The sequence below is a fragment of the Leptopilina heterotoma genome, unplaced genomic scaffold (assembly GCF_015476425.1).
Source record: "Leptopilina heterotoma isolate Lh14 unplaced genomic scaffold, ASM1547642v1 Lhet_267, whole genome shotgun sequence".
NCBI classification, from domain to species: Eukaryota; Metazoa; Arthropoda; class Insecta; order Hymenoptera; family Figitidae; genus Leptopilina; species Leptopilina heterotoma.
The window spans coordinates 593,924-608,657 of NW_025110976.1; the positions used below are offsets into that span (position 1 = coordinate 593,924).

A 14,734-nucleotide genomic window follows, 5' to 3' on the forward strand; every position below is an offset into this window, starting at 1 on the left:
TATTAAATAGAATATTATTATTTAAAATTTGAATTAAACTTTTTATAAATTAATTTTTTTATTCATTTAAAAAAAGGGATTGAATTAAAAAAAAATAGGTTTGAATAAATTATTTTTTTTAAATACATATATATATATATATATATAAATATATATAGGTACTGTAAAATAATTTAATTAACAAATTTCTAATTTTTTTATAATTTTTAATGTATATATTAGAAGAATATATATATATTAATCTCTACATATATACTAACATTATTTATGAATTCGCTTTTGGTCATCATTTAATTGAAAAAAATAATAATTAATTAAAACTAATACTTATTATTAATAATTTAGGTTATTTCTTTAGCAAATATTATAAACTAATCAAAATTATAATAAAGTATATAAATAAACTGGTCATAACTAGGCTCCCAAGTTAGGACCAGGCTAGAATCGCATCACCAGCCATTGTTGGTCCAACCTACACTGCCAACCTAGGACCAAGCTATTAACAGGGCAAAATAGGTAGGACCTGGCTAGGACCAATTTTCATTTTCCACACGGGTTTATCAAAAGAATTCTATGAAACATCAAAATTTTGTTCAGAGTACAAAATACAATTACTTTCTCTATGAGGAAGCAATACAGTCAAAGTATTGTCAAAGTTCAGTTGTTTTTAACCCTCCGTCACACACCTTAGAAATAATTACACCATCCCGGTAAGAAGCGTAGAATAGAAAAGAATTCAATTTCCAGAAAATATGCTTGAAAACGAGAATTTTGAATTATTCTGAATACGCGAATTTACCTCAAATTCCACAGGAAGCATCAAAATTTTAGAAAAATCAATTCTTCTCTATTGCACACGTCGATTTGCAGATAGAAAAGAATCCAAATTTTCTATTTTTCTTAATGCGCAAAGTTTTATGGTATTAAAAGTTCTTGAAAAAAATATGGAGTTCTATTCTTTTGAATTGACTGGATTGACTTCTAACGATTCTAGGTAGTCAATTCAAAAGAATAGAATATTCGATGAGTAAATATGAAATGTCGTGTGAATTTCATTGTAATTTCAGTGCTAAACTATTAAAATTAATTATTAAAATTAGTGAAAATATGGTTAAAAATGCAAAGTGCTTACGATAAAATATAAAATGCTCTTACTTAAAGGAATTTTCATGCGTTCAATCTTTAACGTCAAGTTTTGAAACCTAACCTCACTTTCTAGTGCAATCTTGAGTGTTAGTGAGTCAATTCAGTGGAATAAAAATTTCTACTGATTTGTTGTAAATTCTGATTCTTTTGAATGCGCGTTTCATATTTTTGTGAAGTCAATTCAGAATAATAGATTTTTTTGAAATTTTGGTGGTTCCCGTGGAATAGAGCTCCGAGGTAAATTCGCCTATTAAGAAGAATACAACTTTTGAATTCTTTTCAATTCTACGCTTCTTACCGGGATTACACACGTTTAGAGGGGATCCCTCACCACATTGTAAAATAAGCGACATTACAACATAAATGAAGGAATCAACAAACATTTAGTTTTAACACAAACTTACAAATATGTCGTAAATTATTCTAAATTATAAAATTAATAAAATTAATTTTCGGTCTCAAAAATAAAAATTAATTACACGAATGCACATCTTCGAAGGAATTCCATTTTACATGTAAAAATAATGTAACATTAACAAATAAGCAAAAAAATCATTAAATAATTCATTTTAATATTTTATTTATAATATAATTTTGTCATTAACCAACAGTGGAACAAAAAATGTTTTGAAAACTTGATTTTTTTACTCAACATAACCTCACTTTTTCGAGTTTTTTCTGGCTTTGAAGCCTCATAATATTGAAGATTAATTATGTTTAAACTAAATGTTTTTTTAGAAATGTGTTGAGGAGGAAACCGTCGAATGGTATAGAAACTGATTTTATTTTGTAATGAGGAAAACAAAAATTATTTAAAAAATACTGAAACCGGAGAGGGAATCCCTCCCTAGGTGTGTGACGGAGGGTTAAGTTTAAAAAAAGTGCTATGAAAGTTTTTTAAAGAACTCGTCGGGGGGTCTTACTTCTTTAACTCTAATCAGAATTCAAGAAACACTCAATTTTTCAAAAATTGCTTTTTTTGAAAATTTCAAATTCGTGTACTAAAAAAGAATTATTAGGGTTTTGTAAAGAATTCAATGAGGAGCTTACAGAACTCCGATTCTTCTAAACTAACACTAATCTTTGAACCTTTGAATAATTATCATGTTTTTAATGCTCTATCTTTTTGGCTCAATTACCAGAACCATTTGTGTAAAGCGCAAGGAACTGTAGAACTATTGCAGAGGAAGTCAGGATTCTAAAAAAATTAATTTTTTGAAAGTGGGGGAGGCCAACTTCTCATGCATACAATTTGGAGTATTTTTTTAATGCGCCTCATGGACTTTGTATTTTGTCCTTGGACGATCGATCAACTTTGTGACACCAATGTCAGTCATTAGCCACCTCAAGGTATTTTACCTTCTCAAATTTCTATCGATCGAATTACATCTTATTTTTATGACATGTCATACGCAATCGCAAAGACATTCATTTACACAAGAATTATTTATGAATTTAGATTGATGATTTATTGTCTTTATTACACTTTATCTTTATTTATTGTCTTTTTATTACACAAACGATTAATAAAAATGGTAGAAACATAACGTTCTCCAAGATTCACAATATGCACATGTTAATCTTTAAAAAGAATCTGATGAATTTAATTATCTCTTCAAAAGTCTTCTTTATACTTATAAGCATGGTAGTATTCAAAAAGGTCGTTACAAATTTGATAAAACATTTACCGGATGCACGCATAGAGTGCAATGCTTGCATTTCGCGAATGGCGCAACTAGTGAGCGATCCTGTGTTCCACTTCTATCCCTTCTGCTTTATAAGCCGAAGAGATATCTGTTATTTTGTTCTGTGAGGATGGAAACCAAATGCCGATAAAAACGCGCAAGATTCTCTGGAATGAGAAAGTACGCACTCAAAGTCCTTCTCCTCACTCCCTTAACTATCATATAATTGCATGAAAGTGTCCGCCTCTGTCGCACAAACTGACGAGTTTGCACATGTGAACACAGAACCCTACTTCTACTAACTAACGTCCAGTAGGCTTCGTCACATTTTTTGGCATGCAAAGCAATTCAGACGATTCACGTGAGTGCATGTAAAAACATGCAAACAGCACAATAAATGGAACACTTCAATTTAAAATAAGAATAGAGTACAATTGAACCGGATGCAATCGCTGTAAAAATACAGGTATTGAAAACTGTTAATTACGAAAGGTCCATACTCCGACTTGATCCAAAGAATTGAATAAATAAATAAAACTATATGAACGAGTATGGGTACGCTTAGAGATATAGTGGCAGTACTTTTATTTTTATTACATCCAGAAAAAGCAATTGCATATTAAGAAGAACAATTCTCTTCTAATATCCTTTCAATTTATTAATTATTAATCATTAATTATATTAATTTAATTAGAAGTATTTAATTTAGCGCACCACACCCACCCCTGCTGTGACTCGAGCAGTGAAAATGTGAGCTACTGATCTCCATCTGGTGGATGATCTATTTAAATATGAGACCTGTTACACAAACATGGTTGATTGTTTACAATTTTATAAGTTACGGACAACGTGACAACAATCATCAGTCACTTTTGACTCACTTTTTGTAGTGGAATTACTTTATATATCGTGTCATGGAGGTGGAGCATCAGAATTTGTTGCTTTGTTACAAAGTTTCACAAAAAATGTCCGAGGAAGTCAACGAAATGTGTCAAAACTTTGCTATTTAAGACTCATTCACCGAAAGAAATTTCGATGGTATTATTAACTATGAACCTATAGTTAATCTTAACCTAGTAAAAGTAATATAAGGATTCCTAATCATTGTGGTTAGGATCTCTTGGTTGATTCAACAAATCCAAATACCTGTAATGCTTTCATGTGAATTATCGTGGTTTCGTAAAACGATTGTTTATTATATTTTGTGTCTACTTTTTTGTATATAAAATGGGGTTTTCACATATATTAAAATTGCTGTTTTCTCGGAACCTTTGAAAAATAGATAGTTCGTGTTTTAGAAATTAAACTATTTAATTATATTAGTAAATTCTTTCAAATTTTTTTGGTTGGGTTTCAATATAAATCGTCGAAATTTTTACGCACGTGGTAACAACATTTTTACTATTTTAATCGCGCAGTGTGTTTGAAAATTTACCATTGCAATAATTTGTGTTTTCAAATTTATTTTCATTTAAATGGCATAAATAATTAAAAATGAATAGTTTTTGACAAGTAGATAAAATTGTGTATTTGAAAGATATAAAACATCATCTGATTAAGTATTGTATTTTCACTCGAAAATCTAGTGTCTATTAAAAAGTGAAAATACCAAGTGCGTGTTTAGTGTAGTGGTCATCGTTCCGCGTTTCAAAGTGTGTATTCGATAGGTTCAGGTGTTCGCGTCCCCCCAGCGTCAAATATTTATTTCATAAGTTTAAATTAATTCTGATGTATATTTAAATACAAAGTCAAATATAAATATGTTCAAATACAGTAATTAATTTTTTTTTTATTTTAATTAGTTTTTCTCTTTTATTTGATAATAAGAATTTGATTAGCAATTTCAAATAATTATGATATACAGTGTAAATCTAATATAATAATATTGTTTATTTTTAAATAAACATAAACTCCTAGTCAATTTGACTAATTTTCCTGGTCACTTTAACTATGCTTGAATTTTATTACTTTGACTAGGATTCTATAGTGGGTTCCTCTCGTAACTAGGAAATAGGAAACCTAGTCAATTCCTGGTATACAAGTCCTAGGCATTTTTTTCGGTGTTGTATTTCTTTTATTATTTGAACTATTCACCATCATAAATTAGTCCAAAATTGTTGTAAAATGACAAATTTTTTTGAAATGTTGATTAGAATTTTTAAAAATTAGTTTACTCCAACGTTTCGAAATCTAAATGATTTCCTCTTCAGGGAGTCTATAAAAATATAAAATAATATACAAAAAATATAAAAATAATATGCAAATAATATACAAAAAAAAATAATATATAAAATAATATACAAAAAAAATATATACTTAACATTCGTTCATTTATTTATTTATTACAAAATTGGTTTTATAATCTTTTATAGGTATGTTATTCTCAACTTAATTTTTTATTAAAATTATTATATGATATTATCACTCGGTTGTTATAAATATTTAATAAACATTAAATTTAACGATCATTCCGAGTCAGGTTAATTTTTTATTATTTTATTTTATTTATTATTTTAATTAAGTAGGTAGGGGAATATAGTCGAGGTCGTCCCACATTTTGACTTTTGTTTATAACTTTTTTTTTAAAATGAATTTGGACAATTGAAGTATATGGTTGGAAAGTCCTGTTTAATAGGAACATTTTTTCTGTACAAAGTAAATTGATTGGTTTTAAAATAAAAAAGTTATAAAGATTTAAAAAAAAAAAATTTGTAGTACTGGTTGGTCCTTACAGTCAAGGTCGGTCCATGTTTAAAATTCAAAGGGCATTAATCGTTAAAAAATAAAATAACATGTTTGGAAAATTGATTCTTTATTGTTTACAGTTTGTAACTTAATGAAATAATAAAATAATAAAAATAAACAATATAAAAAAATAAATATAAATAAACAAAAATTTTGCACTGAAATATTAATAAAATGAAATAAAAATATTAATAAGATTATCAATTATATTATGAGTTATTCAGAATTGCAGTTTTTGCAAATGAAGTAGCTCGTCCTCATCTTTGCGCATTTTAAACACAAATTGGCCGACCTTGACAGAAAGTAACATTTCCGAATTGTTTTAACAATAAAGAAATACGTTTCGGGATTCGATTTTTCACTTTGTTTTTCTTTCAACCATAAGTCCCACAAAATTTCTGCATGCTTGCCTTGACGATTCAATTTTTTTTTTATCTTTTATTAATGATTTTTCACATGATGCACAAAACTTTTTTTGAACTTTTTTTGTACCGACGTCACAGAAAACACAATTTTCGATTCTCCGAAAATGTAATTGAACAAAAAGTTAGGTTCCACTAAGACAAGCTTCGACAAGCATGCGCGTAGGTGGCGCTAGTGAATTGTCCAAAAAATCGCATATGGACTACAGTCGGGTCCCCATACTGTTAAATTCCAAACTGTTATGTCCTCAGTAGTGTCACCCCAGTCCGACTCCTATGTATTTTGAAGGAAAAATATGTCAGCTTAGTGGTTTGCGTTTTCATGTGCCAAAAAGTAACACGTGATGGCGCTGCTCTCAACACTCGCTCAAAATTCACTAAAGCAATAGAAAAATATCATAGAAACGAATAAATTATTTGTTTTTATAATGAAATCTTCTGTTAGTGATGTTAAAAATACACGATAAGAAATAATATTGTATTTTTAACTCATAAAAGATGATAGAACAATTGAATAATTAGTATGAAAATACATAAATGTGTTGTACAATAAACTGATGACTTTCGTTTAAATCGTTTAAATTATCAGATAAACTGATTTATAATAAAAGTTAAAGGAAAGTCATAGATAAATAGTATATTTAAAATAAAGAAAACAAATTTAGATAATATAAATACCATTAACCCTCCGTCACACACATGAGAAAATATTCCGACCTTACACACGTTCAGAGGGAATCGCTCACCACATTGTAAAATAAGCAACATTACAACATAAACAAAGGAATCAACAAAAATTTAGTTTTAACACAAACTTACAAATATGTAGTAAATTATTCTAAATTATAAAATTAATCAAATTAATTTTCGGTCTCAAAAATAAAAATTAATTACACGAATGCACATCTTCAAAGAAATTCCACTCGACATGTAAAAATAATGTAACATTAACAAATAAGCAAAAAAATCATTAAACAATTTATTTTAATTATATTTATAATATAATTTTGTCATCAACCAACAGTGGAACAAAAAATGTTTTGAAAACTTGATTTTTTTATTTAACATAACCTCACTTTTTCGAGTTTCTTCTGGCTTTGAAGCTTCATAATTAAATATTAATTATGTTTAAACTAAATGTTTTTTTAGAAATGTGTTGAGGAGTAAATTGTCGAAAGGTATAGAAACTGATTTTATTTTGCAATGAGGAAAACAAAAGTTATTTAAAAAATACTGAAACCGTAGAGGGAATCCCTCCCTAGGTGTGTGACGGAGGATTAACTTAAATCCATTTTTTTTTATTTATTATTTGAGATGAAATTTTACTCAAGACAAAAACAAACATGAACGTATACAATGAATAAAAAATATACCCACATAGCACAATAGTATGAGGTAAGGTTATGTTGAGTACTAATCGTAAGGCACATAAGGTTACACAATATTGCTGCGGTAGACCTGAGGTGAACTAAAAACTTCCGCCATGGAGGTAAGGTTACATGTTAGGGTGTGGTGAGTATATATGATAAGGCCATGGTAACCTTACACGTTAAGGTTAAGGTAACCTTACACGTTAAGGTTGATGTAACCTTACACGTTAAGGTTGAGGTAACGTTACATGTTAAGGTTGAGGTAAGGTTACATGTCAAGGTTGAGGTAAGGTAATTATTAAGTTGTAAGGTTGAGGTAAGGTTAAGGTAAGGTTGTGATAAATTTACCAGTTATGGAAAATATTGAAAAAATAATTAATAAATAAATATTCAATTAAAAAGTTAGTTTGTTGCTCCTCTCTATTTTGGAAACCTGACATGAAGCAGAAAATTTTGAAAACAAATTTGGGGGGACTGGGATTTGAACCCGGGATCGACGCGCATAAACCTATCATTCTAACTAACTGAGCTAAGTAGAGAACTGGTAGAAGGAAAATTAATATTGCCTTTAAGGAGTTAATCATCTTCTTGGTTCACCTTAAAGGCAACATTAATTTTCCTTCTGCCAGTTCTCTACTTAGCTCAGTTAGTTAGAATGATAGGTTTATGCGCGTCGATCCCGGGTTCGAATCCCAGTCCCCCCAAATTTGTTTTCAAAATTTTCTGCTTCATGTCAGGTTTCCAAAATAGATAAGAGCAACAAACTAACTTTTTAATTGAATATTTATTTATTAATTATTTTTTCAATATTTTCCATAACTGGTAAATTTATCACAACCTTACCTTAACCTTACCTCAACCTTACAACTTAATAATTACCTTACCTCAACCTTGACATGTAACCTTACCTCAACCTTAACATGTAACGTTACCTCAACCTTAACGTGTAAGGTTACATCAACCTTAACGTGTAAGGTTACCTTAACCTTAACGTGTAAGGTTACCATGGCCTTATCATATATACTCACCACACCCTAACATGTAACCTTACCTCCATGGCGGAAGTTTTTAGTTCACCTCAGGTCTACCGCAGCAATATTGTGTAACCTTATGTGCCTTACGATTAGTACTCAACATAACCTTACCTCATACTATGGTGCTATGTGGGTAATATTAAATAAAAATTTAAAAGTTTTAAACTTTTTTTAAAATTTTTAAACTAAGGCAAGCTTTGCCGGCTACTTATTAAAAACATTTTCACTTTTTAAACAATATGCTCTTTTTACAACATTAAAATAGTTTTTAATGTTAATACTTTTTTTACTTTCACATTTTTTTATAAAATTTAGTTGAGATTTCTAACCGATTTCAACACAACAAATACAATAATGAATGAGGTAACGAATATTGCTGACGAGTAGTGAGTACTGCGCCATCTCGAGGAACTTTTTTGCACATTAAAGTGCAAACCACTAAGCTGACTACTTTCTGGGAAAGACGGACAGGGGTGGCATATCCTTAGTTCCGAAGCTTATGAAAGTTAAAATAAATCTTTAACCTCTTGACTGTGGATGACGTGTATACACGTCATGAAAAAAACTGGCCCAAACAGTGGATGACGTGTGTACACGTCATGGCCCGAACAAGAAAACATCTTAACGTATATTCGCAAAAATTCTTACCCGGGGGTTTTTAAGGTCGCTGATCACGATTCTGAAGTCAGATTTTCAAAATAAATAATTTTTTATCCAAAATGGCCGCCAAAAATTTTGAAAAATTTCAAAAGTAGATAAATTTTTTTAAAAATTCTTACTCGGGGGTTTTTGGGGTCGCTGATCACGATTCTAAAGTCAGATTTTCAAAATAAATAATTTTTCATCCAAAATGGCCGCCAAAAATTTTGTAAATCTTTTAAAGTAGATAAATTCTTTTCAAAATTCTTACTCAGGGGTTTTTGGGGTCTCTGATCACGATTCTGAAGTCATATTTTAAAAAAAATAATTTTTCATACAAAATTTCCGCCAAAAATTTTGAAAAATTTCTAAAGTGGATAAATTCTTTTAAAAATTCTTACTATTTAAACTTTGAAAAACTAATAACAGATGCGTAATTAGCGACCACGAAAACCCCCGAGTAACGAATTTTAAGCGAATCTAATGAATTTTTCAAAATTGTGTCTGCCAATTTGGATCCACCATTTTGAATTTTAAAAAACTAATGCCAGATTCGTAATCAGCGAACACGAAAACCCCCCGAGTAACGAATTTTAAGCGAATCCAATGAATTTTTCAAAATCGTGTTCGCCATTTTGGATTTGACATTTCGAATTTTAAAAAACTAATGTCAGATTCGTAATCAGCGACCACGAAAACCTCCGAGTAACGAATTTTAAGCGAATCCAATGAATTTTTTAATATCGTGTCCGCCATTTTGAATTTTTGAAAATTAACACCGGAATCGTAATCAGCGACCCCAAAAACCCCTTAGTACATAGTGTCATGAAAATTTATTCACAAGAAGGTCTTACACATTTTGGGACCATTTTGTTATATTTTAGCTGCACACTGAAGGGGTTAAATGTCTGCAGTTTTCAATGTTGGGCGCATAAGTTGACTAAACATTGCATGAATGTTTACAATTTTCTTTAATTTTTTAAGTTTTTCAAAACTTTTTAAAATTTTCTTTAAACTTCCTCCTTTAAAGAAAAAATTCATTTAAATTAAAAAAAATTTTTACTTCATGCAATGTTCAGTTAACTTTTGCGCCCAACATTGAAAAACTGCTGACATTAAAGATTTATTTAAAGTTTCATGAGCTTTGATTTAAGCTTTAGTTAATTAACTCAATTAAAATTTTCATTACAATATATTTTTCAAGTTAAATTTTTAAAACCGTTCACGGATTTATTAACTTCTGTTAAAATCATATTTTTTTGAATGAAACTGAAGTTTCCAACGTTTACGTCGACGAAATGAGATAAAAACTTCAATTTTTAAATAACAATTGACTTTCCCTCCCCGATTGGATTAAAAATCTATGCAGGATGTAATGAAAAGAACAATTAAGTTCTTTTTATCAGAAATTATTTGCATCTTGATCTTTAAAAAAATTCTTTTCCCATTTTGCGTCAACGAAAATGTTACTGACTTCAGTTTTATTATTTTGAGGCATTTATAATGGAATAGTTTATATGACTTATGATGACAAGAATAACCTGAAGTATCATGCAACGCATCGTACCGAGCGAGCGTGGTTAAGTGGTTAGGTTATCGGTTTACAAATGTTAGGGTCGTGCGTTCAACTCCCAACGTGTGGGGATTTTTTCTTTGTTAGTATATAGGAATTAAGTATTATAAATTACATGATAACAAAAGTAGGTAAAAAAAAGTTGAAATAATGAATCTCAATAATAATAAATAAGAATAAATAATTTTTTTTAAATAGTTAATTAAACTGTTCCTTTTATTGGGACTAACTAGATTTTCTAGATAGAACCAGGCTAGAAGAGCGTGACGTTTCAACCTAGGGCCTACAAGGATAAACAAGCTAGGACCAAGTTACAGGCCGCAACGGCTTCAGGTGAAATATAATGGACTGACCCAGTTTTATTTTATTATAAACCTATTTATTATTTAATTTTATTATTATTTTATTAAACTATTATATTATATTATCATATAATTATTATTACTAATAATTAACATAAACATAAATGTTGTCAAGTATTAAGCAAATCATCATAGCGTGCTAGCGTGGTTTTTACTCTGTTAGGTATATTTACATTAAATATAAATAAGGTAATATAAACTTATTTATAACACAAACAGCCAACCTTCATATTGTAGAGGAGAGTGGGGTAAATCCGCTCACCTTTTTTCAGATCGGTAGAAATCTAGAAAATTTTTCTCTAAATCCAAGTTAATTTATATCATTTGAAAGCTTATGACTTCTACTAAAAAAAAAGTTTTTGATCTATTTTTTTTAGTTTTACTTAGAGAAGCTTTTTAATAGGTACACATATACCAAATTTCAAAATCACGATTTTCCAGGGTAAATTCGCTCACTTTATCTTTTCGAGACAAAACAGTTTTATTTTTTAAATATTAAAATTCGTCTTATTCCCGTCTTAAGTATGATTTATTATTGATAATTTATTAGTTATATAAACAATTCTATAAACAACATATTGGTTTAATAAATAATGAATAGAGGTTTCATGAATTACAACTATGGATTTAAATAATGTTATATTTTATTAAGAGAAAGTGAAATGTAGTTACAATTTTGGTTTTAAAAAGTCATAAATTTTGTTATTGTTAAAATATAATACGTGAAATTATTTTATTCTAAATTTTAAATTTAAAACTAAGTGAGCGACTTTACCCCGAGTGTATTCCTCACATTTCAGAATAAATTTAATTAAATATTTTTGAAATAAGACAAAACTATATATGTAAGGGAAGTGTTCCGGTTGTGGGCACCCTTTTGTTTTTGCCTCATAACATTTGCCTATGTGCATATTATACAAATATATGTGTACGAATTTAAAGCTAGATGTCTAAGGTGACTGTCAGTGAAGGAATTAAATTGATTCCTTTAAATAAAAAAGTTTTATTAGAAATTTAGTGAAATGGAAATTTTTTGACAAAAAAATTTTTGTACCTGGTTGTGGGCACCCTTGAAAAATCCTCTAAAAATGGAAAAATATTAAAAGAAACCAACACAGACAAATAAAGAAGAAATGAAAGTTTCTTTATTTTAAGAGACTTTGCCGGGATAAAGAACAAAAATGGTGACACGTTTTCACACTATGCTCATCGCTAACAAAAGCATAATGCTTGCATGTGAAGTAGCTAGTACGCAAACCATAACGCACTTCTAATGCACTGAACGACTATATTCATCGCATTTAATGGAGTTTGCGGCTGTCACTTTCCTTGGCAGAAAGTTTAGATAGATGAGACAGTAGTCCACATCATTGTCAGATGGTAGAGCCTCCTTAACGTAAAGGTGCCCACAACCGGGAATGACTGTAATTTTTTAAAAAGACCAACACATTTTGTGATGCAGAATTTTGGTTAAACACGAAGGTAAATCACAAAATATAATGACAACACTGCAAAAAAAAAAATTAAACCCTTTTTTCTAAACGAATCTACACCCATATGTTGCTCTTTGAAAACAATACAAAATTACTTTTTTATTTATTTAATGCAAATTTTCTTTATTATGCTCATAGCTATTACACAACTGCATATATTTGTTTCGTTATCAATACGAAAAGTCCGTATTGTCAACGAACACGACTTGCAATACTTAGATCAGTAAAGTCTGCTTGCCGTCGAAGTTTACGTAGGGGTGCCCACAACCGGCGCACTTCCCCTACTTCGAAGAAGAACATCCAATAGCAACAAAAAAATTTGCCAAATAAATTAAAACTCAAAAATAATGATCAAAAAACTAAAAAATCCAAAAAACGTTTTTTTCTGACACCTCTAAAAACATTTGATCGCCTCTGATTCTATGCTGAATTCATAAAACTAAACAAAAGTTCGTTAATATAAGTTGAATGTTAAGTACTATTCACAGTACCAATATCTCCATCTTAAGTTGAGTTTATAGCGTCGAATCGCTAATGAGCGGGTTTACCCTGTGAGCGGGTTTACCCCAGTCTCCCCTATCTGTTTTTATATGTTACAAATGTAACTCTTAGAATTAGGAGTACGTAATGTACGAAAGGACATGTCCCGTTATGATTCAAAATAAAAACATTTAATTTCTAATAAATGTGATATTTCAACATAAAATTCATTGTTTTTAAACTGCACGGAGAAAAAGGAATAGTTGACACATCCAGATACATGCCCTGCTGGAAGTAAATAGATAGAAACCTTTTCTCTTTTAATCCCTTTCTATTGCTAATATAGAAAGAGATATGAATAATGTATAACTTTTAATCTCTTACCTATACTTCTTTATGCCTTTCTATTCCTACCTTTATCAACTTGTTCGCTATTTCTTTTAATCACCTTTTTTGAATAACTTTTAATAGCCATTTTAAACCCTTCTATCTCTTTTTATACACAATCTTATTACAACTTGTTGTTATCCCTTTCAATCACCTTTTCTCTATTACTTTTAAAATCCTGTCTATTTCCTTGTATCTCTTTCAATGTTAGACCTTATAGACACTATTCTTTAAACCTATTAATAACCTATTCTCAATACCTTTTAATAACCTGTCTATAAACTTCTATCTCTTTTTATGACAGAAGTTCTCGATACTCTTCTTTCTCCAAATTTATAACCTTTTCTTAATAACTATTGATATCCTATTTATACCCTTCCATCGCTTTTTATGTAGCGGATCTTATTAACACTTATTTATTACCATTATTCCCATTATTGAGATAGAAAAAGATAGAAATGCGAGACTGCAAAACTATAAACCTTTTTTATTCCTTTTTATCATTCTTCTTTTCCGAATGTTATTCTTTTAATCTTCTTTCAATCCCATATTCTATCTCCTATTACTTTATTTAGAAGAGATAGGGATAGTTAAGAATATGGGGATTTGAGGAGATATAATAAGATTATCTCTTCTAATCTACTATAGTATATCCCTTTCTATATACATACTCATAAACTTATACGCGCATGCGTCGAATTCCCAGCTGTTATGTGTCATGGCGTCGGGTCAGTAGATCCGTAGATCAGAAAGCGTGTGTTATGCACTGTGCGATTTTTGTTTTTGTTTGAGTTTAACTTTCATATTTTTGTAGTTTATTGTAAATATATTTAACCAATAAATGTTTATCAGTAATAGACAACCAAAATTAGTTTTAAACTCACACAGCATCGAAACTTTTCTAAAAATTTATTAAAAATTTACTTGCAAATTTTTTATAGTTAATCGTAATGAATTAGAACAACACGATTAAGAAACTAAATTAACAACAATAGAGAAAGTTTTTAATTGAAATTAATTAATTTCTTCTATAAGGGATATCTCCTTTTTTACTTTCCTTTGGATTAGAAAAGATGTGAAAATGGATAGAGGAAGACAGAAATGTATGAATAGAAAGAGATTGAAAAGTTCTATCTTCTTTAATTCACCACTTTGCATCCCCAATTTTTTATCTCTTTCTATATATTTTTTTCTATATATTTCTATATCTAAAACTGTATATAAAGAGATTAGAAGGGATAAAAAGAGATATAAATTTAAAGTTATAGAAAGAGATAAAAAATTTGTATCTCTTTTAAGTATCCATTTTGCATCTCCAAACTATTATATCTTCTAATCTTTTTTTATCCCCTTTTTTTAATCTCTTTGTATCTCTTTACTTCCAGCAGGGTGGATATC

The 14,734-nt window shown here is 29.3% G+C and overlaps 1 protein-coding gene across 2 annotated transcripts in view; it reads right to left on the reverse strand.

Moving 5' to 3' along the window:
• Positions 1-14,734, reverse strand: part of LOC122503648 — a 133,746-nt gene that overhangs the window by 17,356 nt on the left and 101,656 nt on the right. The window contains exon 4 of one of the 2 annotated variants that reach the window (XM_043614274.1): positions 6,087-6,375. The exons of the other annotated variant lie outside the window; for it this stretch is intronic. Within the exon in view, the coding sequence (XP_043470209.1) occupies positions 6,373-6,375 (3 nt within the window). The 3' untranslated portion in view covers positions 6,087-6,372. Of the gene's footprint in view, positions 1-6,086; positions 6,376-14,734 lie in introns of those variants that run through there. 2 annotated transcript variants of the gene reach the window in all.